Source organism: Misgurnus anguillicaudatus, chromosome 13 (assembly GCF_027580225.2).
Source record: "Misgurnus anguillicaudatus chromosome 13, ASM2758022v2, whole genome shotgun sequence".
NCBI lineage: Eukaryota > Metazoa > Chordata > Actinopteri > Cypriniformes > Cobitidae > Misgurnus > Misgurnus anguillicaudatus.
In genome coordinates this window covers 6776188-6799102 of record NC_073349.2, presented here as the reverse complement: position 1 = coordinate 6799102, position 22915 = coordinate 6776188, and the positions used below count along the sequence as shown (strand labels likewise).

The following is a 22915-nucleotide window of genomic DNA, read 5'->3' as shown; positions in this document are numbered from 1 at the left end:
GCAGGAAAAACACACTCGCTGGTTTTAACTCTCTGCGCGCTAACAACCTCTCTAGTGCAAGGAAAGTCAGAGCTAGGGTTGCTTGATTATGTCACGATACTATCGTCTAACGGCATGGTTTGGATAGTGTGAGTGCGCCCTTAGTGTGAGTGCACCCAACACTTCAATCTACGATAAACATAATTTAAACAGAATAGAGGCTTCTGCTGAACAAAATCTTACATTCAACTGGATTGTTGCTGGTAAATGAGGAGGACATTACTTGTCATTAAAAGTAACAAAATTGTTTAGAGAATTTTTATTCATTTGTCAGAAGTTTCACTTAAAGCAAAATACATGGTTGTTCAGCACGTGCTGTTAAAATAGTTACATTTGTTAAACTAGTGTGCAAGAATATCATTATATTGTCATCGGGATATAGATCATCTAAATAATAGACACATGTGTATCTAACTGTTTATTAAAAACGGATTTGGGTTTCCATCCTTCAAAATCATAAATATGTAGGCTGACCTCTTCCAGTTTTACCCAAAGACAGCTTTCATAAATAATGTAACTGATATCATTGTCATTGCCGCTGACCCTTGTTTCCTCTCTCTGATTTTAGGGATCTCAGCATGAACAACATCAGCGAGATCCAGCCCAATGGTTTCCGCAATCTACACTTCCTCAGTGAACTGTGAGTACATTTTATTGCCATTGAAATAACTAAATTTCAATTGTATCCATCTCTGTGACTTGACAAATCTGTGTACACAAAAATTGTGTTGATGAGCGGTTATTTATGTTTAGTGGTTCATCGAAGGTTAAGTTGGAGACTGACGCAATTCCAGATGTGAACAAGATCTAATACAAGTCTACCATGAAATCATGAATAAATAAATGAAATCATCAACTCGAGGGATGATTACTGTACCGAGGCATGCACTGAGCATTGTGTATTTATATGTGGCCTACCTTTGTCACTCCAATCATGTGTGTTATGTTCAGGTTATGTGAACAAAATATCAACATTTCTAATTTATAAGTTATAAATAGCTTGTACCTTAACCAGATGCAATTTCAAAATAGTCAAGCTGCTAATACAAATCGCTAACATTGTTTAGGTATTTAGGCATGGTAACTATTATAATATGGTTACGCTATAGTACATTTAACTGAACTGTCCAAACAAACAAACTTCCCAATGCTTTGTATGTGAAAGTAAACATAAATGTTCTTAGTAGCATGTGCAGTGCAACCGCGGTGTAGCTCTTCGTGCCTCTACGCTGTGAAACGTTGGATAAAGTAGCTGGGTTACATAATGTCAAGTGGTATTATGTTAGCGTCACCACTTTTAGCTACTCAACGGTGAAAACTGCACGTGTCAGAATGAAACAAATCAGAGATGCTACGTCTAGCACGTACACAAGTTGTCCGGATGTTTACGTGTCAGGCATCGATCAAAAGAAAGGGTAAAGCAATGTAGCATGTCTGCTTACACCTTTTTCCCTGAAGGACCAATTAGCGCAGGTGAGAGCTAGCGTAACCTCTTTGAGAGTCTCTGGAGAGAGTTAGCTTCCAAACGAAAAGCACCTGGCCGCTATGGCAGTTAGCACGTGGTGCCGGCACCAGCAGAAGCAGGTCTGCAGAGCAGCTGGGCCTCTTGGCCACCTGACTGACACAAACAGAATGAATTGGGAATGGCCGGAGCTGTCAGAACGTGTCGTGGAACATGTGGACGACGTGAGGACTGCAGGAAATGTAAAATTGTTTCAATAGTCAATATTTACGATGTGTCTGTCCAAACAAACCGACAATTCATCATTCCACCTCACAGAGTTAGTTCTCGTTCCTCCTGGGAATGCTGTTACAGTTCAAACAACCGGTTGCCGTGTGGGGAAAGATGTTGAAACTTTGGAAATGCAGAAAATTTTGGCTATTCTGTCCTACCTCCTCTGTAACCCCTGTAATGATCTCATTTAATAAATGTGCATGCTTTAAGTCATTACAATATAATAACTGATTGCGATTAAAATTCGCTTTTCTAGGACAGCAACTCACAAAAGTAGCTTTGAATGCAGTGTTCATTTGTACAACATGCTTCTTTTTTAAACTTCAAGAATGATATGAAAGCATTGCTAAACAGACGTATACATTCCGTCTTAAGCCCACGTTCAGCTAATTAATGATGTAATGTTTTGCATTTTATTAGGATTTTAGTAACATTGTGTTTCACTTTACAATCAAATAATTATATTAATGGGGATTTAAATAAATGTTTCTGTGGGCATGGCCCTTTGCCAAGCAGGTGCCGAGAAAAGTGGCTAACGCATTTTTCAGCACACTAAGGTTTAAAAAGATTATCCGGCCTGTGACTTTATTTACCATCCGGCCCTCAGTCTAAAAAGAGTTTGACACCCCTGCCCTAGAGACAGTTTGACTGAAACTACAGTACAGTGGCATTAGTGCGAGATAAATTTCATGTTTTGCTCTCTTTGATGTTTTGATGGGAATGACAAATTTGTATGTTTTTACTTTAAGTTCGGTACTCTTTTACACCCTCAAGGCTCCAGACTTTGAGATGAGAAGTTTCACGAGTCTAAATTGCACTTTTGAAGACTATCTGTTAAGTTCGGTGCCCTCAGGATGACAACAGGCTCTCTGAGATTTTTTCCTTTTGGTCTCTATTACACCTCAAAATCTTATGGGAAATTGAAATGATTGAATGTGACAAAAAAATACGTGGTATGAGAATCAACTCAAAGAGCCAATTTACTAAACAGGGCAAAGTAGTGTGAAAGCACAATTTAATAACGCTCAGATGGGAGTAAACATTTTTGCAGGTGATATACAGAAAAAAGTCAAAAGTATGCACTATACCAGGGGTAGGCAAAGTTGGCCCTGGAGTGCCGATGTCCTGCTTCAACTCTAATCAAGCACTCTTGAACAAGCTAAACAAGGTCTAAAGAGTCACCTGAAAACTCCAGGTAGACGAGGGTTTATCAGGGTTGAAGCTAAAATCTGCAGGACATCGGCACTCGAGGACCGACCTTGCCTACCTCTGCACCATACAGTAGCATAGTAGCATTCCTGTTAGGAAATCTGTCCCAAAGTCTCCTTGTTGACCGTCTTTAGTCAAGAAGACTTTGACCCAAACTGAACGTTGTCCCTCATCATCCTGTGTTATGAGATATGCAGTCTGTGTATACTTTAATCAGAGTTCAGTTTGAACCATCGGTATCTACTTATGCAGTACTGTAACACTATAACCCATCAAAGTCCCACAGCATTACATAAAATACTCCCATGGCATGCCGCTGTCAGATTCTGCCTGCTATCCTATCAACTCCAAGGTCATCTCTGTGTGTGAAAAAGGAGAGAGGAAGTCTCACTATTTGCCTTTGGGATGAATGAAATGCAAGCTGAGCCGGGAATTTCTTTCTCCTTCCTAAACCTCACCTTTTGACTTCTTCTGCTCTACCTCAGTTTCATTTAAACTAATGATGATAAAATACTCCTTTACTGTCTGCTTCCTAAAAACCTTACTGAAAAACGTCTCGGTTACGTATGTAACCCTCGTTCCCTGAAGGAAGGGAACGGAGACGTCACGTCGTGACCGACGAATTGGGAATTGGGAACCGCTTCGCGGGTGACCTATCTACTTCGAGAACTATCAGAAACGCCAATGAACTTTGCATGCAGGTATTTGCATAATGCCGGCGCCGCCCCGCCAGGTGCGTATATAAGGCGCAGGTGCATAATACCAAATCAGCTATATTATTGCTGAGAAGCCGAGCAACAGTGCCCGGCCTGAACAGCAATGGAACAGCAAACTGTGGCGACGGGACGTGACGTCTCCGTTCCCTTCCTTCAGGGAACGAGGGTTACATACGTAACCGAGACGTTCCCTTTCAGTCGGTCACTACGACGTCACGTCGTGACCGACGAATTGGGAATCCCTACCAAAACGCCACTGCAGCTGAACCCTTCCAGTGCCTGCAAAAGCCCTCCGCCCTCCACATAAAGGGGCGGAACCTAAGGCGAAATGCAGAAGGCCGGTCACTACCTGTTCCTTAACCCACGATAGTGAAGCAGCGAACTGGGAGAAGCGTCTAAACTGAGCGGAGCTAGAACACTGCGGAAGCCATCCCCTAAGAAGGTTAAATGGATGACATAAAAATATATGAAACAACCGACAGGTTGCTCAAAATAAAGTCTCTGAACAATACATGGTATGTTGAGAGATGCAGAGCAGGCTCTGCTAAGGAAAAACGTGGAGGATTAGAACCCCACGGACTATACACACAAATGAACCCCACGTAGGGGACAAATGTGGACGCCTAGCCTACACAGGTTTACAGAGAATACATCAGTGATAGGTTGACAGCGGATGCTCCGCAACACCAGCTATCAGGGCGGTGGAGGAGAGGCAAAAACAGTTTTTTAGACGTTTTTGCCCCGATGGCCTTCCATAATGGTGCAAATGTGCAGCACCAAAATAGAGGCTCCAAGCCGACACACGAGCCGACCCTCGGCATTCTTAACTAGTTAGTAGAAAGAACCCGAGTGGAAACCGGTTCGACACGAACACTATAGAATCTTGTGAACGTATTAGGTGTCGCCCAGCCTGCAGCTCTACAAATATCTGTTAGCGAGGAACCGCGAGCCAGTGCCCAAGATGATGCCACACTGCGTGTAGAGTGGGCACGTAAATTAAATGGGCAAGGCACATTCTGCTTTTGATATGCAAGGGCTATAGTATTCACAATCCAATGGGACATCCTCTGCTTGGTGACAGCTTTTCCTTTCTGCTGACCACTGTAACAAACAAAGAGCTGATCTGAGGTCCTAAAACTTTGCGTCCTGTCTATATACACACGTAGTGCACGAACAGGACATAACAAAGCCATGGCTGGTTCTGCCTCCTCCAAAGGCAGTGCTTGGAGATTCACCACTTGATCTCTGAAAGGAGTGGTGGGAACTTTGGGCACAAAGCCGGGCCGGGGTCTCAGTGTTACGCTGGATGCAGCCGGCCCGAACTGAAGGCACGATTCATCGACCGAAAATGCATGAATATCCCCTATCCTCTTAACAGAAGCCAAAGCAAGGAGAGTTAAAGTTTTCATTGTAAGAAATTTAACACTCACACTATGCAGAGGCTCGAATGGGGCTTCCTGGAGTGATTTCAGCACCAAGGACAGGTCCCAAGGAGGAATAGAGGGGGGACGCGAAGGATTCAGTCTTCGAGCGCCTCTGAGAAATCTAATGACTAGGTCGTGCTGCCCCACTGTTCTACCGTTTACGGGTGAATGGTGAGCTGATATCGCAGCGATATCGACTTTAATAGTGGATGGTGACAGCCTATTCTCCAAACGACGCTGGAGATATAAAAGCACAACACTAATCGGGCATTCTCGGGGGTCTTCACTTCGGGAAGAACACCAGTCGACAAACAGGTTCCATTTAAGCGCGTAAGCCTGTCTCGTAGACGGCGCTCGCGCAGCAGCAATAGTGTTAGATACCTCTTGCGGTAAATCACTCATATCCTCCGTGCCCCGTCCAGAGACCACACATGGAGGTTCCACAGGAGGGGCGCGGGTGCCATAATGTGCCCTCTTGTTGAGAAAGACGGTCCTTCCTCAGGGGAATCTTCCACGGAGGGGCTGTCGCGAGGAGAGAGAGTTCTGGAAACCAACTCCTGGTTGTCCAATACGGTGCCACCAACAGCACGCTCTCCTCGTCCTCCCGGATTTTGCATAAGGTTTGCGCAATGAGGCTCACAGGAGTGATCGCGTTTTTGCGAATGTTTCTCGGCCAGCTTTGTGCCAATGCATAAACGCATAGAGAGTCGTCGGCTAGTTAATAGAAGAGGCGACAATGGGTCGTCTCTGGGGAAGCAAACAGATCTATCTGCGCTTTGCCGAAACGTCTCCAAATTTGCTGAACCGCAATGGGGTGGAGTCGCCATTCGCCGGGACGCGCAGCCCGAGAGAGCGCATCCGCCTCTACATTGAGCGTGCCCGGGATGTAAATGGCACGAAGAGACCTCAAATTCTTCTGACTCCATGTGAGGAGGTGACGGGCGAGATGCGACAGGTGACGCGAGCGTAAACCGCCTTGACGATTGATGTACGCCACGGTCGCAGTGTTGTCTGTTCGAACTAATACATCTTTGCCCCGTAATTCGTTGCTGAAACGGACGAGCGCAAGATATACAGCCCACATTTCCCGGCAGTTTATGTGCCAATGCAGCTGGGGTGTCGTCCAGACCCCCGAAGCCGCAAGCCCATCGTACGTGGCCCCCCACCCCGTGTCTGACGCATCTGTGCATACTATCGCGTGCCTGGAGACCTGTCTCAGAGGCACACCGGCTCGGAGAAACGCACGGTCTGACCACGGAGTGAAAGTGCGACGACACGCAGGTGTAATGATAACACGGTGAATGCCGCGCAGCCACGCTCTCCTCGGGACTCGATCGTGAAGCCAATGCTGAAGCGGTCGCATATGAAGCAGTCCGAGCGGAGTTACAGCTGCGGCTGCTGCCATATGCCCCAAAAGCTTCTGAAATTGTTTCAGCGGGACCGCGCTCTTGCTCTTGAACGTATTCAGGCAAGTCAGAATCGACTGTACACGCGCTTCTGTTAGACGAGCTGTCAAATCGATCGAGTCCAGTTCCATACCGAGAAAAGAGATTCTCTGCACGGGGCAAAGCTTGCTCTTTTCCCAGTTGACCCGAAGACCCAAACGAGCGAGGTGTTTTAAAGTTAAATCTCTGAGATCGCACAGCGTCTGACGTGTTTGAGCTATTATTAGCCAATCGTCCAGATACGCGAGAATGCGCACACCTCTCTCTCTCAGGGGTTTTAAAGCCCCCTCCACTACTTTGGTGAATACACGGGGCGACAGAGAGAGCCCGAATGGGAGGACTTTGTACTGGTATGCTCGCCCCTCGAACGCAAAGCGGAGAAACGGCCTGTGTCGGGGGAGAATCGATACGTGAAAGTACGCGTCCTTCAGGTCGATAGATGCGAACCAATCGTTTGGACGAATGCATGGAAATATGCGTTTGGGCGTCAGCATTTTGAACGGCATTCTGTGAAGTGCACGGTTCAGCGAACGCAGGTCCAAGATCGGTCGCAAGCCGCCGCTTTTCTTGGGTACAATAAAGTAAGGGCTGTAAAACCCCGACCTCATCTCGGCTGGAGGGACCGGCTGGATCGCGTCTTTCGCCAATAAGACAGCGATCTCCGCACGGAGGACGTGCGCATCGGCAGCTCTCACCGTAGTGAAACGAACGCCGGAGAATTTGGGGGGACGCCGGGCAAATTGGATCGCATAGCCGAGACGAATCGTGCGTAAGAGCCAACGCGACGGGCTGGGAAGCTGTTCCCACGCCCCCAGATACCGTGCGAGGGGGACTAAAGGCACGATCGGTGTACCCGCGGCGGGCGCAACGGAGGTGATTGCCGGTGTGTGCGTAACGGCCGCACCGACAGCAGTGTTGTGTGTGATAACACTCACCTGAGTCCGTTGCTGGGTGGTTGAGTAAGGGAGGCTCTGCTGAAGACACCTCACACCACTCGATGCACCCTCTGGCGAAGGAGGAGGGAGACGATGGGTTATGAGCCCGTAGCTGTCTCCTACCGATTGAGAGCGCGGTGGGGTTATGAGCCCGTGCGTCGCTCTCGTTCTCCTCTGATGAGTCGGAGAACGAGGGGGGGTTATGAGCCCTCTCGTATCTCCGAAGCTCATCTGAAGACCTAGAGATGGAAGTGGAATTCGCTCTTTTTGTGGATTTGTGGGTGCCGACTGAAAAGTCGGCGGAACAGAAAAATGAAACAAAAGATTCCCCAACCGGCCCTCCTCCGGTGGGGGGAGTGGTGCCTTCACCATCTCCCGAAGAGCGATCCCCTCCATCTCTAAGTCGCCCGTCTCAGGGCCGCTTTGATCTTCTTTTACCACCCTTTGAAGCGGGCTGAGCGGGCGGGGCGGGCTGCTGACTACCGGTTCCTCGCTTCTTAGAAGAGCCCCGGGGAGGAACGGAGGCGGCCGCCGCAGGACGCCCTCGGCGAGGAGCAGGCTGAGGCGCCGACGTGGATGGGGCAGGCGCAGGACGCTTCCGACGTGGCATGATCTGAGCGATGGCCTCAGTCTGCTTCTTGGCCGCGGAGAATTGCTGCGCAAACTCCTCGACCGTCTCGCCGAACAGGCCGGTCTGGGAAACCGGAGCATTCAGGAGCCGGGTTTTATCAGCGTCCTTCATGTCCGCCAGACACAGCCAGAGATGGCGTTCCTGGACTACCAGGGTAGACATCGCACGCCCGACGGCGCGTGCGGTGACCTTGGTCGCACGAAGCGCCAGATCTGTAGCCGCACGTAGTTCAGAGAACTCCGCCGAGTCGTGACCTCCCGCGTGCAGATCCCTCAGAGCCTTAGCCTGATGAACCTGCAGCAATGCGCTGGCATGCAGGGCAGAGGCTGCCTCCCCACAAGCCTTGTAAGCAGCACCGGACAGCGCCGAAGACTGCTTACAGGCCCGTGAGGGGAGAGTAGGCTGGTCCCGCCAGGAGGAAGCGACACCAGCCGGACACAACTGCATCGCGACCGGGCGCTCCACTGACGGGATACCAGTGTACCCCTTGGCATCTCCACCCTCGAGAGAGGTGAGAGGTGAAGGCTGATACGGCCGGTTCCGGGCGGAAAACGGGGTTTTCCACGACCGCGTCAGCTCTTCATGCACCTCGGGGAAGAAAGGCACCGGGGGCGAGGACTGAGAAGCCCTGGCACCCCCGAAGAACCAATCATCGAGGCGGGACGGTTCAGGTGGGGGAGGTTTAGTCCACTCCAAGCCGACCGCCTCCGCCGCCCGAGCGAGCATGGCTGCCATCTCAGGGTCGAACGCAGAAGCCGCAACCTGGCCCGAAGGCGGGAGCGGATCCGGATCGACGTCCGAGGCTGACAACCCCCCCTCCGACGTTACGGTGGACATCGCGTCAGGTGGAGGCTCGACAGAGCGCGAGGACACCGTAGAACACGGGCCGCTCGTCTCCATCGGGACCTCCGCTGGCAACGGATCAGGGCGCTGGGAGCTACTGGACGAACCAGCAGACCGACCCAGCACCGTTATACGGAGGTCATCCTTCGCCAATCTGGTAGCTGCGCCCTTAGCAGCACCAGACTGGGAAGGCGGGGGCCGTTGCCGGAGGAACGACACCCGTCTCCGCAAATCCGCTATAGTCATGCCCTCGCAGACGGGGCATGAACTATCACGCAACGCTGCCTCTGCGTGCTGGAGCCCCAGACACGAGAGACAACGCTTGTGGCCATCCTGGGGGGCGATGAACACACCGCATCCAGAAACGGAGCACGGACGGAAATCCATCTTTAAAAAGACGACCCCGACCGTGACACGAATGAGTGGCTGTCTTTAAAAAGACACAAAGCTCAAACGTGCTGCTCTTTTAGGGAAATCCCTCTTTTGTGCGAGCTGGTGAAACACACAGGGAGAGGCAAACGCACTCACTCGAACTCAAGTCCTAAATTAAAGAGACAGAGAGAGAGAGAAAGGGTGGAAAAAACACTGCGAGCCTCCGCTGAGGTGTCGTTGCCCAACCAACTTCAGCAAGCTGAGATATCTACTTCCCACACAGCACAGGATCTACGAAGATCAGTCAACAGCTTCTCGAGAGCAGATGTCTGCCGGCTTCGAAGCAATAAAGCTGATTTGGTATTATGCACCTGCGCCTTATATACGCACCTGGCGGGGCGGCGCCGGCATTATGCAAATACCTGCATGCCAAGTTCATTGGCGTTTCTGATAGTTCTCGAAGTAGATAGGTCACCCGCGAAGCGGTTCCCAATTCCCAATTCGTCGGTCACGACGTGACGTCGTAGTGACCGACTGAAAGGGAACTAGAAAAAAGTCAAGAAATCTTAAATAGATTCCTTCACAGAGTGTGTTACAATGCATTATGGGATGACCTTGTTAAGGTGTACAGCATGATGCTGAGATAGAATTTGGCAGTACAAACCTCTATCAACATAATTTGGTAGGAAGTACTTCTACAGATTGATGAAAAACTTGTAGATTGTAGACCATTTCCTTTATTTGGCTTTTTTGGTCTCAGCCTGGTCAGCAAACAAGTCTCTAAAACCCCTGTGAAACCATCAAAACCATTTCTCAGCAGTGCAGCACCGAGAGAACAGACTTTTTTCCCAGGCTTCAGAAGTAACTGACCTATCAGTACCCTTAAGAATGGAGCACCCCAATGTTAAAGACCTGGAATTCCTCTCTCACACCCATCCTCCTGTTTTTTTAAATGTGCTAATCTTTCCCATCCTGTATGAGACACAAAGTCCTGGCTCAGCTCTCCAGCCTCTCTCCCATCTTTCCCTCGCATTTCTGTTTCTGTAATGGCTCTCAGCTGAAATCACAGTTCATGGCTCTTCGTCATCAACCAAACAAACCCTAGCCAGATTGCCCTGTTGCTTTATTATTGCAAGCTGATGCTGGTCCCATTAGAGGGCCATTGGGTACCTCCATCTCCCTGCGGTGAACAAGACAGGCCCCATCACTGCTCATGGGGTTTAATGGCTGGATTGTTGCCCCATTTGAAAATGGTTAATCCCTAGTCTGAAGGCCATTAATCAGATGCTCTGACAGAATTGCGGCTGGCGGGAAATGTAGCTGTTGTTTGCTTTGCTAATTGCGATTCGTAGAAAGCGGGAAACTCTCACGTTCTTTCTTGTGAAGGTTGACTGAAACACATTGTCAGGAAATGCATGCAGACTGTTTACTTACACTGTATAGGTTCAGGGATGTAAGGATTAATTTAGGGTTGGATTAATAGCTAAATTTGGCCTTGGAACAAATAAACAGGAAAATTATGAAATAATACTAGACTTAATAATTCAGTGACAGTATCTTTTGCATTAAACTTGTTCTGTGGTAGAGTAGGAATATAATAATATAAGCATAGGTTTTGGAAATAAAGTCTGTGTGATTTTCCAAAATGCAAGGCTCAGGAAAAGCAAACACTAAACTCAATTTAAATCCTCAAAAATACAACTTGCCTAATAATTCTGCACACAGTGTAAAATAATATGATATAAAAACCCTTTTCCAGTACTTGACTTAAATATAAAACAGTGTTGCTTAGCTTGGGGGACACTTGTGGACTCAACTTACAAGGGGGCGTCAAGATGACTTAGAGCATGTCCACAAGGAGACACGTTTAGCTGTATACATAAAAAGTTTGTATTGTATCGTTATTTCGTCTGGCATTTTGGGACCCTAAAACCAATATTTTTTGAAACCAGGTTCAGAGTGCAGTTTCGTATGTACAGCCAATCCGTATATTCTGTGATACGATGATGTCATCACCCCACGTCTCAACCCTAGTCAGACACCACTATGTCACGTAAAAGCAACAACAACAATGGTGCACTACACGCATGTGTTTAAATTTAATTACACTGTCACATACTGGTCTGGCATGTATGCTACATTGTTTTTAGTGGTTTCGAGTGTACACAGATATTTCTTGAGATGATGCCATGTTTACGGACAAATATACAGTGGGGAAAATAAGTATTTGACACATTTTTATCAGTAAGGGGATTTCTAAGTGGGCTATTGGCACATCAAGCCAAATTGGCCATCAAGCCAAATATTGAAGTCATACAAAGAAATCAAAAAATTTAAGTATACAAGTTGAGTCATAATAAATAAAGTGAAATGACACAGGAAATAAGATGCTTTAGTCCTAATTGATGGCCTATAAAGGCTTCTCATTACCCAGGAAAGACTTCATGATGGGTAAAAGCAAATAACTATCTCAAGATCTTCGTAAGCTTATTGTTAAAAAGCATTTGGATGGTAATGGTTATAGGCGCATTTCCAGAATGCTGAATGTTCCTGTGACCACTGTGGGGGCCATTATCCGGAAATGGAAAGAGCATCACTTCACCATAAACCGGGCACGATCAGGTGCTCCACGTAAGATCCCTGTCCGATGAGTCCAAAGAATAATCAGGAGAGAACCACTCGGGCAGAACTTCAGGAAGACCTTGCATCAGCAGGTACTACTGTTTCAAAGAAAACTATAAGCAATGCACTAAACCCCCATGGCATTCATGCACGCTCACCATGCAATACTCCATTGCTGATCAAAAAGAGTTTTGAGGCTTGGTTAAAGTTTGCAAAATCACCTGACCTAAATCCCATAGAAAATCTATGGAGAGAACTGAAGATCAAAGTTCATAAAAGAGGCCAAAGGAACCTTCAAGATTTAAAGGCCATTTGGTTGGAAGAATGGGCCAGAATCACTCCCGAGCAATGCAGACAACTGGTTTCTCCTATAAAGAGGCGCATAGAAGCTGTAATAGCTGTAACAAAGGCTTTTCTACATAGTATTAAATAAAGTGTGTTCAATACTTATTCCCCGTGTCATTTCACTTTATTTATTATGACTCAGCTTGTATACTTAAATGTTCTGGTTTCTGTGTGTGGGTTCAGTGTTTGGCTTGATGGCTACATCTGGTGGAAATTATGTATCAATAGCCCACTTAGATATCCCCTTACTGATAAAAATGCTGATGTGTCAAATACTTATTTTCCCCGCTGTATGTCTGTCTAATAACAGTATACCAAGATCTTGGAGTGAAGGGCGCATTATCGTTTTGGACAATAGAGAGGCCTTGAAGTTAAAAAAAAGGTTGAGAACCCCTACTACATAACTTTCATTAATATTCTTATTAATATTTGTACAAAACAATGACATTTCATACTTGTTCAACTTGGATTTTATGTAGAAAGAAAAACTGCATTCATGGTTTTCAACACATCAACCATGGTTCACGTCACTGCCTGAACTGTTGAACAGCAGCACAGCGTCTTATAGATTAGCAGTTATGTGTAAGCAATACTATCTGGCACAGTATGAGCTGCCGGTTCAGAGGACATCATAGTCCTGGCGCACTCTGAGGATTAACCACTGTACAATCCATTGTGGGGCTTCGTATACGAACGTTAAAATGCATTAGTTCACGATGACCCGTAAGCCCATCTTTTGCACGCCCACTCTTAGGGTGTATTCAGCTAAGCCTCGACATCTAAAGTGTTTTCTTTGCACATGCCTGCGCAAACCAACCAAAATGTGCCCTCTTGCCTCTCCTTCATCCTCTGGGGGCAAATTTGGAAACAAAAGCCATGAGGTATGACTTGAAGGTCAGCTGCAATTTTTTATGTAACCAATCCCCTTGTCAGACTCAACCCTGCCTCTGTCTCCATCTCCGATTTTATGACGATAAGCCAAAATAACAAAATATAAAGCTTGCTTCTCTGGCTGGCTTGCACTTTGGAGGAGAGCAAAAGGTTTTGTTAGTCTCTACCGTCCACTTTTGTATTATAACGTTTTATGAGATGTACTTTGAGATGTGCCTTGTTCCAGTGAGGACGTGACTGCCATTAAAAGGACTGTTTGACCCCTTAAGCACAGATGGATAGACATTAAAGCGATAGTTCACCCAAAAATGATATTTCTGTCATAATTTACTCACCTTCTTGTTGTTTAAAACCATTGACTTTAAGGAAAGCATTGTGATAAATGATGATGAAGACATTTTGATGAATGATGGTAAGCACAGATTTGAAGGTTCTCATTGATTTCCATAGGATTCATTTTTTCTACAATGGAAGTCAATGGTTACAATCAGCTGTGTGCTTACCATCATTCGTCAAAATATCTTCTCTTGTATTCATTAGAAAAAAGAAATAAAACAACATGAAGGTGAGTAAATTATGACAGAATTTTCATTTTTGGGTGAACTATTCCTTTAAATAGCAAACTTAGCACAGCTAAAGTATGGCACAACCTATATGTGAGCCCACAAACAGTAGGGCAACTGTGCTCGGATTGAAAATATATGAAATTGACCTGGAGTAAAATAGAGAAAACATTGGGACATCGTATGATATAATGGGAGGTAAATTACGTCGTAGCGTAATTGTCCAAGAAATACAGAGGGGTCCTCAGCAAATTTACTTTACACAAACCACAGCAAAAACACACAAATCACTTCTTGACAATGTTTGGAATTCACATCTGTTTGGTGTATGTTTATACATGTAATTTGTGTATTTTTGCACAAAAAATTGTGTTTATATCTTGGCCGCAGTGAAAATCTAGGTAACAAGAAACACTTTGAGATAAATAAATCATTTGAAGAATTCTTATATGAGAAAGGGATGGTCGATGATAAAGTATTTAACACTATAGTCAAGCTCGATATTCAAGAGACATAGTAAATAACTCAAATCTGTCTGATTAATAATGAAAAGACCAGTTAAACCAGCCTAAGATGGTCTCCCAGTCTGGTTTTAACTGGTTAAGCTGATGTAGCAAGCTGAATTTTGGACCCTTTTTAGCTGGTCTTAGCTGAAAGACCAGCAGACCCACTTTACCAGCCTGGTTTAAGACAGAAGTAGCTGGTTTAAGCTGGTCATCCCAGCCTGGCAAAACTGGTTAAACTGGTATTCCAGCCTGGTCAAGCTGGTGGGTCAGCTAGTCTTCCAGCCTGACCAGCTATAAAAATTTCCAAAACCTCTCTAAATACAGCCTGCTACACCAACTTAAGACTAGCCAACCAGTTTAGTAGGGCCATAAAGCATTTGATATCAATATTAAGATATTAAAATCTTAAATCATCTTCTTACATTACACGTTATACAGATTTTGCTTCCTTTGTACTACTTATGGTTTAGCCAACCTTATATTGTTCTTGAGTTGCTGTGGTTACAAACAATTATTTTATGTTGTACAGTTTTATATCTTCTTCAGAAAATCTAAGTGCATTTAAAAAGTAAAGATTATCATATCTGCACCACCAGGGTCACCAAATAGATTTGAAAAACAGCTTTCAAACAGGTTTTCCTGTCTGCCTTTGCTCAGTCGAACCTATAGCCCACCCTAAACACAAACCTCTTAATTGACATTTTCAAGGATTCAACTTGAAAATAGTTCACTAAGTTGTCTATCAACATTACGCTGGGCATAATAAAGTATTGTAAGGTGAAAAAATGACATGCTTTACACCATCTATCAACATTTATAAGTAACAGATGTTTTTTCTAAAGAACAATACGTTTGCTTTGAAACTTCATGTTGTCATCCACATGTGAAGGATTCAAGGATTTTTTATTTTTAAAAGTCACGTGACTTGAAGTGCACACAGTGAATCATTTTGACTGACGTCTGTCAGTGCGCATGACGATGCTGTAGTCACCTACCGCAGAGCGCTGGATGCTTTTTCCCGATTCATCGTGCCATAATAAACCAGAACCCAACCAGCAGCCCCTCTCATATGGAGCAAATTATACAGCCGGTGTTGCTTTATCCATCAAACTGCCCCATATACCCCCACGACAAACACATGCACACACATGCACACACACAATAATGTGTAACATGTCTTGTCCAATGTGATGGTTCTCAGATCAGTGTAAAGTGATGTGAGGAGATGAGCTATACATGTATACCCCCCCACACACACTTATGGCAAGAGAGAACCACACACAGAGAACCAAACTCTCTTCACATCAGATGCTTTTCCAGAGCAGATGAGCAAATACAGACACTCTCTCATATATATTCAATGTGAAACCTGATGACACGCACTTAACATAACACAGCGTGCAAAATGCATCAAAGAGCATGACACAGTGTCTGCCTTACACGGCAGTAAGATAAACAACAAGCTGCCACAAAGCAAATCAACGTAAGCTGGAAAATATAATTTGAGCAATCCAGTAAAGTGAACGGTATGCATTTTAACATCTCTTTACACACATCAGACGAAATCTTTTACTGAATATAAATAGGTCCATTAAAACACACCTAGCAGACATGCAAAATGAAACATGCTGAGGCAGAGCTCGGCGCGGCGCCAAAACTGCCACTACTGTATTTAGATATAACCCGCAATCCAAGATTCACAGACATTTAGTTTCCTTTGTGCGTCTTTAAAGCGTGTACCTTTCTACAGTTTAATGATGTTTTTCTTTTTCATCATTTAAGTGAAATCTTTATAAAACTAATGGGAGCACTTTAGTATTGGGACTTATTCTAACTATATTAGCTAGCATATTGGTTGTTAATTAGTACTTAAAAAGCATGAATGAACTAGCGAGTTTATAACTAACTCTTTACTTTATTCGGTTGCACCATTTGTTCTTAAGGCAGAACGTAGCTAGTAGGTCGTAAGCTCTCCATAAAGTTATGCGTTGTCGCATAGAATGACGTCTATTTTTCTTAACCCAATCACAAGCCTTATAAGGGGTAAACAGGAAATAGTCTGAACAGTACGTAATTTCAAACTCATTCTTGACTCGCCTAAACTGAAAGTTAAAAAAGACGTTAAAGCAAACGTTATCGAACTCAAAACATTACACTTTTAATTGAAAATATCTATCCCCACACATGGAGGAGAAAATAAACAGGAAAAAATTTTAAATCTTATTTTAATTGATGGATACACAGAAAATTAAACAGTTCTTGAAAACTCGTTGACGAACTTGCGGCTCTTCATAATTAATTACGAGCTCATCGATGTAATATAATCTGGCTGACATCTTATTCCAACCGTTATTCATGGACAGAGGCTTCCGTAAATATTTAGTTACAACGTATTGTTACTTTAAACTAAGTTTAATGGTGCAACGCAAAAACATTTAGTAGTGCGTAAATTGTAACTTAGTGCCCATTTACGTCATAACTAAGCTACGTTGTAACTTACGCACAGCTGGTGCAACCGGCCCCTGATCTCTATCAAAAGTCCTTCGCAAAAATGGAATTATCTCAGCTTTTTGCTCAAAATTGGATGTTTTTAAGAAACCTACCTATATTTGAGAGGTGATAAAAAGAGAACTAATGAAGGTAGGATGAAAGTTTTTTTTGTTTGTTTGAAAGCAGAGGATCTTTTTCTTTATTTGATATATTGTATGTTTATATATTTAAGGCTCGCAATTTTTTTAATGCTGGCGGGGAAAGGGTTAATAAGCACTGCAGTAAATTAGGAGTTTATTGTGGCAAAATCCATAGTTATTGGTGAATACGTTGTCACAATGCATGATTTTGAACTATAAGATGAGATTTATGTATTTCAGCATAGAGCTGATGCATGTATGCGCTAAGATTTTCACACAGAGATGATGCCTTTACGTGAGAATATCGCATTAAGAGATAATATGAAGCGATGAGTTAAATTAGGGCCATAATTAATCACACTAACATCCTTTTTAGGGCAATAAAGCTCTTTTATATTTTGGATTAAGCCATCTCACTTTGGTAATTTCTGCCTGAGGACTTTTACTAAGCATTCTGAGGAGTGTTTTAAATGCGTCTCTATGAGCACTGTACAGTTAAATAATTACATTGAAGGTTGCCACCCACCTATTTTTGTAGATTATCTCCCGAGGGCACCGCTCCCCCTCACCTTTCTTTAAAATCCCTGTCATTAGGCTTTCATTGAACAGTTAAGACTGACGTGTGATTAAAGCTGATCTTCAAGCTTTGGGTTTGTCTTATATCCTGTAATTAATGAAAGGTAATTGGAGCGTCTTCAGACCGGAGGAAAGAGACGGAAGGCTGATCTGATGACTTCCAAGTCGGCTTTTTAGAAGATCTGCCTTAATAACCGAGTTTAATATCACACTGTATGTTTCTGGAGCCTTTCCACATTACTCTGATCTCATTACTGACAGAAGTTTACTGAATTTTTGTTGTGCAGTACATTTTCATGCCCATCATATATTTATTATTATATAAAAAATATATATATATATTTTGTGATATTCACAAATTTCTTCCACATACTATTACAGAAATAAGTATGATTGTCAGGATAAACAGCTTATTAAAAGTTGACCCCCTTGTGTTAATATTTCATCCCCCAGTGAGCAATGACTAACTTCAATTCAATTTGTTGCTATTGTGTACCTAATAAAATGAATGAATAAAACTCTGATTAATAAAATTAAAGTCCCTGAACTCGACCATAACATATTTATGAAAATCTGGTGTACTAAAACCATTTCCCATGTTACATGCACGCGCATTTAATATTTCCGAAAAAGAGTTAGGTGTTACCGTCCTGGGGTCTCATTTATAAACCGTGCCAGTTCCCACGCAAAGGTTGTGATCTATAAAAAAAATTGATGGGAGAATGGGCTTGCAGGGTGGGATCTGAGGATGATTCATGTATGCACAGTTGCATTGGTGACATTGGAGTAAAAAAATGTAGTTTAGTTCAGGGCTCCAGACTAACTTTTTTCACTAGGAGCACAGTGGCCCCCAACTGAAAATTTTAGGAGCGCAACCAGAAAATGTAGGGGCACACACCGTAAATCAATATGCTAACCAAATAATCACATTTATACTAATTTCCACTGTATTACTAATAAATACTTTGATGATGGATGCAGAACGTAAAATGTGCTGTTTCAAATTCAGTGTCACATCACAAAAAAAGGTCAAATTTACTGGTCGCACATGTGCGAATAGATGTAAAATTCAGTGGCATATGCTACCATTTGTTGGCAGTCTGGAGCCCTGTAGTTTAATGCGCTCATGTGAAACTTTCATGTGCAGAATTTAAAAAAAAAAGTTTAGTATTGCATGCGCACGTGAAACTATCGCGTGCTCACGTGAAACTATCGCGTGCTCACGTGAAACTATCGCGTGCTCACGTGAAACTATCGCGTGCTCACGTGAATCTATCGCGTGCTCACGTGAAACTAACGCGTTCGCACGTGAAACTTTCACGTGCGCACATGAAACTAAATGCCATAGTTTCACGCGCGAATCTAAACTTTATTTAATTTTGCTCCATGTCCTCTTAGGGGCTCCGTAGCATATTTTACCACATTCGTAAATTTTTGTATGATTTACATTTGCCCCTGTAACATTGGGGATGGAATTTTTCACTTTTGGGGCGAAAGTTTCATTTTGCAAGAGAAGTCAGAGGTTTTGTAATTAGTGCTTGAAGATGAGGTTTTGTGTTTAATGTTTTCAGAAAAAGGAGCAAGGTTTCAGAAATTGTGTTTTAGCAATTGAGAAAAACTGTAAAATAATCACACGAGTTCTGATGTGTTTTTCTACTTTTTGATGGCCAAAATATAATCTGCCCTGATCTTTGGCTTTTTTTAAACAATCGCATGATAGTGTGAAAACATGCCTTAAGTGTAAAATATGACCGTGCATAGGATCTACTTAGTATATACAGTATGAAAACCGACACGTAGCCTACGCCGTCACCGCAAAAAATATTTTGTAGACTTATATATAAATAATAAATAAAACTGTTGTGCAAGTACGTTATTTTCCATTATTATTTTAGTATTTTATTTGTTTATATATTGCACATTAACAAAATCATTATAAATCAACTTCCTCTAGCACTTTTTTCTTGCGTTGACAGCAGCAAAAACAGATACTGTACATTTTGTATACGTAATATTTGCGTATATTTTGTCAACTCGAAACTAATCCTGTAACCCTAAGTGTTTAACTACCTTCATGGTACAAGCCCCCCGTATAACCTGCAACTCAAGAAATGTTTCAGGAGCAAACAGATGAGAGTTGCTTGTGTTTGGGTGCTTGATGTGGTTTAACATTTGTGATGTAACTGGAATCATTTGGGCAAAAGTACAAAAATGTGGCTCGCTGTGAGATAAAGATCGCACTTTCATTTTCATGGTCTAGCTGTAAACCAACAGTAGCTTCAAGTCATGCACTGTTTGAAACATGTGTCTCTGAAGTTACACGCCATCAACTTTAAAGGGGTCTTATCATGATGAAACAAAATTTCCGTGATCATGTAGAGATAGAAGAGTTTGATGCAACCTTTCATACCATCATGCATTTCATATTTATATGCATACTTTGTACACACACCCACACACACACATATTTATACTACTATCCCAATATCTTATTGTTAGGTCTACTGTATTGCACTTTCTCCAGAGAATTTATTGTTAACTTTTTAGATTTCTTTCTACTTTTCTTTTTAACACATTAAGGGCCAGATTTACTAAACGGGGCAAATAAGTGTGAGAGCGCAATTTCAAAAAAGCGCTGATATGAGTGGTAATATCTGCGGGTTATTTTGCTTATTGTAAACTGTGAGGACAAGAATACCACGCATTTCACTACATATGGCTGTGCATGTGATCCAGGAGACAATAGCGATGTTTCCATCCACCTATTTTTATGCACATCTTGGAGTATTGCATAATAAATGCTTGATGGAAATGCCAAGATGAGCATAAATTCTAAAAATGCACATAAACTACTGCGCTCAACTAAGTCTACCCGATAAGAAAACATGCGCATTAACTACGATGGAAACACTTAACTTAAGGTTTATACTGGGACACAGCAGATTTACAATGAGGCACGTGCCCCAGTGAAAGGGGTCTAGCGAACACCCCTGCTCACATGAATCAGTGCACATACACGTCAATGGCTCCTACTGAGAAATCTGAAACTTTACTGTAAAGTCACGGTTAGATAATGAGAGTAAATCTGTTGCCTAATATTGTGGTGTCGCAGGGTCTGTGCACCTGATGTCCCGTGTATTCATCTCAATATTATAGTAGTATGCATGGGCGTAAACAAAAAATGCGGGGGACACATACGACATGCCCTCCCACTTTGAAATAAAGATGATTCTGTCCCCTGCACTTTTTACCTCGCCACCACCATTCCCGCCCATGTTTTTTGTTTGTTTTAACAGATTTACTCACACGCTGTTTGAAATTATGTGTGTGTGGCCATGTGATGCACATGGATGTAATGCCGCATCTCAAGGCTTCAGAGTGCTAACTGAGTTCATGTTTTCTTGCATGTGAACTCACAGATTTATTTAAAACTAAAAATGCTATGATTTTCCTTGAAAACACACTCTGTTTTAAGTTAATGTAAGCTGAATTTTGGATACGTGCACTTACTGTACTATTATGCTGTCTGTTTCTAATGTTAATCAAACAACAGACAAAAAAAAACATTCATGAGACAATTCTACGTAACCCACTGATGTATAGATGTGTTTGACCTCCTTTCGCCTTCAGAACTGCCTTAATTCTACGTGGCATTGATTCAACAAGGTGCTGAAAGCATTCTTTAGAAATGTTGGCCCATATTGATAGGATAGAATCTTGCAGTTGATGGAAATTTGTGGGATGCACATCCAGGGCACGAAGCTCCCGTTCCACCACATCCCAAAGATGCTCTATTGGGTTGAGATCTGGTGACTGTGTGGCCATTTTAGTACAGTGAACTCATTGTCATGTTCAAGAAACCCATTTGAAATGATTCGAGCTTTGTGACATGATGCATTATCCTGCTGAAAGTAGCCATCAGAGGATGAGTACATGGTGGTTATAAAGGGATGGACATGGTCAGAAACAATGCTCAGGTAGGCTGTGGCATTTAAATGATGCACAATTGGCACTAAGAAAACTTCCCCCACACCATTACAACACCACCACCACCTGCCTCCACAGTGGTAACAAGGCATGATGGATCCATGTTCTCATTCTGTTTACGCCAAATTCTGACTCTATCATCTGAATGTCTCAACAGAAATGGAGACTCATCTGACCAGGCAAGATTTTTACAGTCTTCAACTGTCTAATTTTGGTGAGCTTGTGCAAATTGTAGCCTCTTTTTCCTATTTGAAGTGGAGATGAGTGGTACCCGGTGGGGTATTCTGCTGTTGTTGCCCATCCGCCTCAAGATTGTGCGTGTTGTGGCTTCACAAATGCTTTGCTGCATACCTCGGTTGTAACGAGTGGTTATTTCAGTTAAAGTTGCTCTTCTATTAGCTTGAATCAGTCGGCTCATTCTCATCTGACCTCTAGCATCAACAAGGCATTTTCACCCACAGGACTGGCACATACTGGATGTTTTTCCCTTTTCACACCATTCTTTGTAATCCCTAGAAATGGTTGTGGGTGAAAATCCAACCAGCTGGGAGCTCTGAGAGTACCAACCAGCTCTGTAGGACAGTGGTCCAGTACACTCACAACAACACACATAAATACTACAAACACATTCAGATAAGCTTCTACGCAAAAAGCCCACACCCCACGCATGCGTTCGCTGATAACTTGTTCTCCGTTCTCTGCTTTTCTCTCATCTTTCCTTCATCATAAGATAATGCCATCTAGAAGATCAAAATGCAGCCAATCAACGCCTTTTTACAAAGGCCGCTGCATTTTAACCCCAGCTACCCTCATTTTGATTCGATTTAGCGACCAAAACATGGTCTCAAGCTGCGTTTAGCTGAGCGATTCTCATTGTTCCGTGACTTCAGCTGTCTGGATATCTCTGACACTTTGTGTCTGATTAGATTGAATGTTGTTTGATACTCTCATGGATTCTTTAAAATATTAGATTTGATCTAAAAATGTCTTATAATATAATAAGATAGCTCACCTTTTTTGGAGAGTTAACAGAAAACTTTGCATGACACTCAGTGGTTATCTTTCGAATGTGAAAACATGTTTGTATACCTGCGAGATATCTCAGTTTGTTGTGAATTGTGCAATTGCTGTGCCACTGACGTGATCAGATGTGTAAGAGGTTGCAAGATTGGTCAGTCAAATACAGCAAATAGATATTTCTGCATGTGTCGGGATGACAATATTTGTAATATTGCATATGCTTATTCTTAGTAGTAATTTCAGTGTACACAGTTCACCCTAACACATCTTCTCGCAAAAATCAATGCAAGTAAACATCTAAAATGTTGGTACAGTAAATAATGATGCTAAAGGAAACCAAGTTAAGAAATATAAGTGGTACGATGACTGAGAATGTAAAAGTCTTTAATCTTATCTGCTTTCTTGCAATTTTCATTTTTGGTTACT

General features: G+C 43.2%; 1 protein-coding gene across 1 annotated transcript in view; it reads left to right on the top strand.

Annotated features, from left to right (window-relative positions):
- Positions 1-22915, top strand: part of lgr6 (leucine-rich repeat containing G protein-coupled receptor 6) — a 116068-nt gene that overhangs the window by 44503 nt on the left and 48650 nt on the right. Inside the window, exon 2 of the mRNA XM_055188325.2 lies at positions 608-679. Coding sequence (XP_055044300.2) covers positions 608-679 — 72 coding nt within the window. The remainder of the gene's footprint in view (positions 1-607; positions 680-22915) is intronic.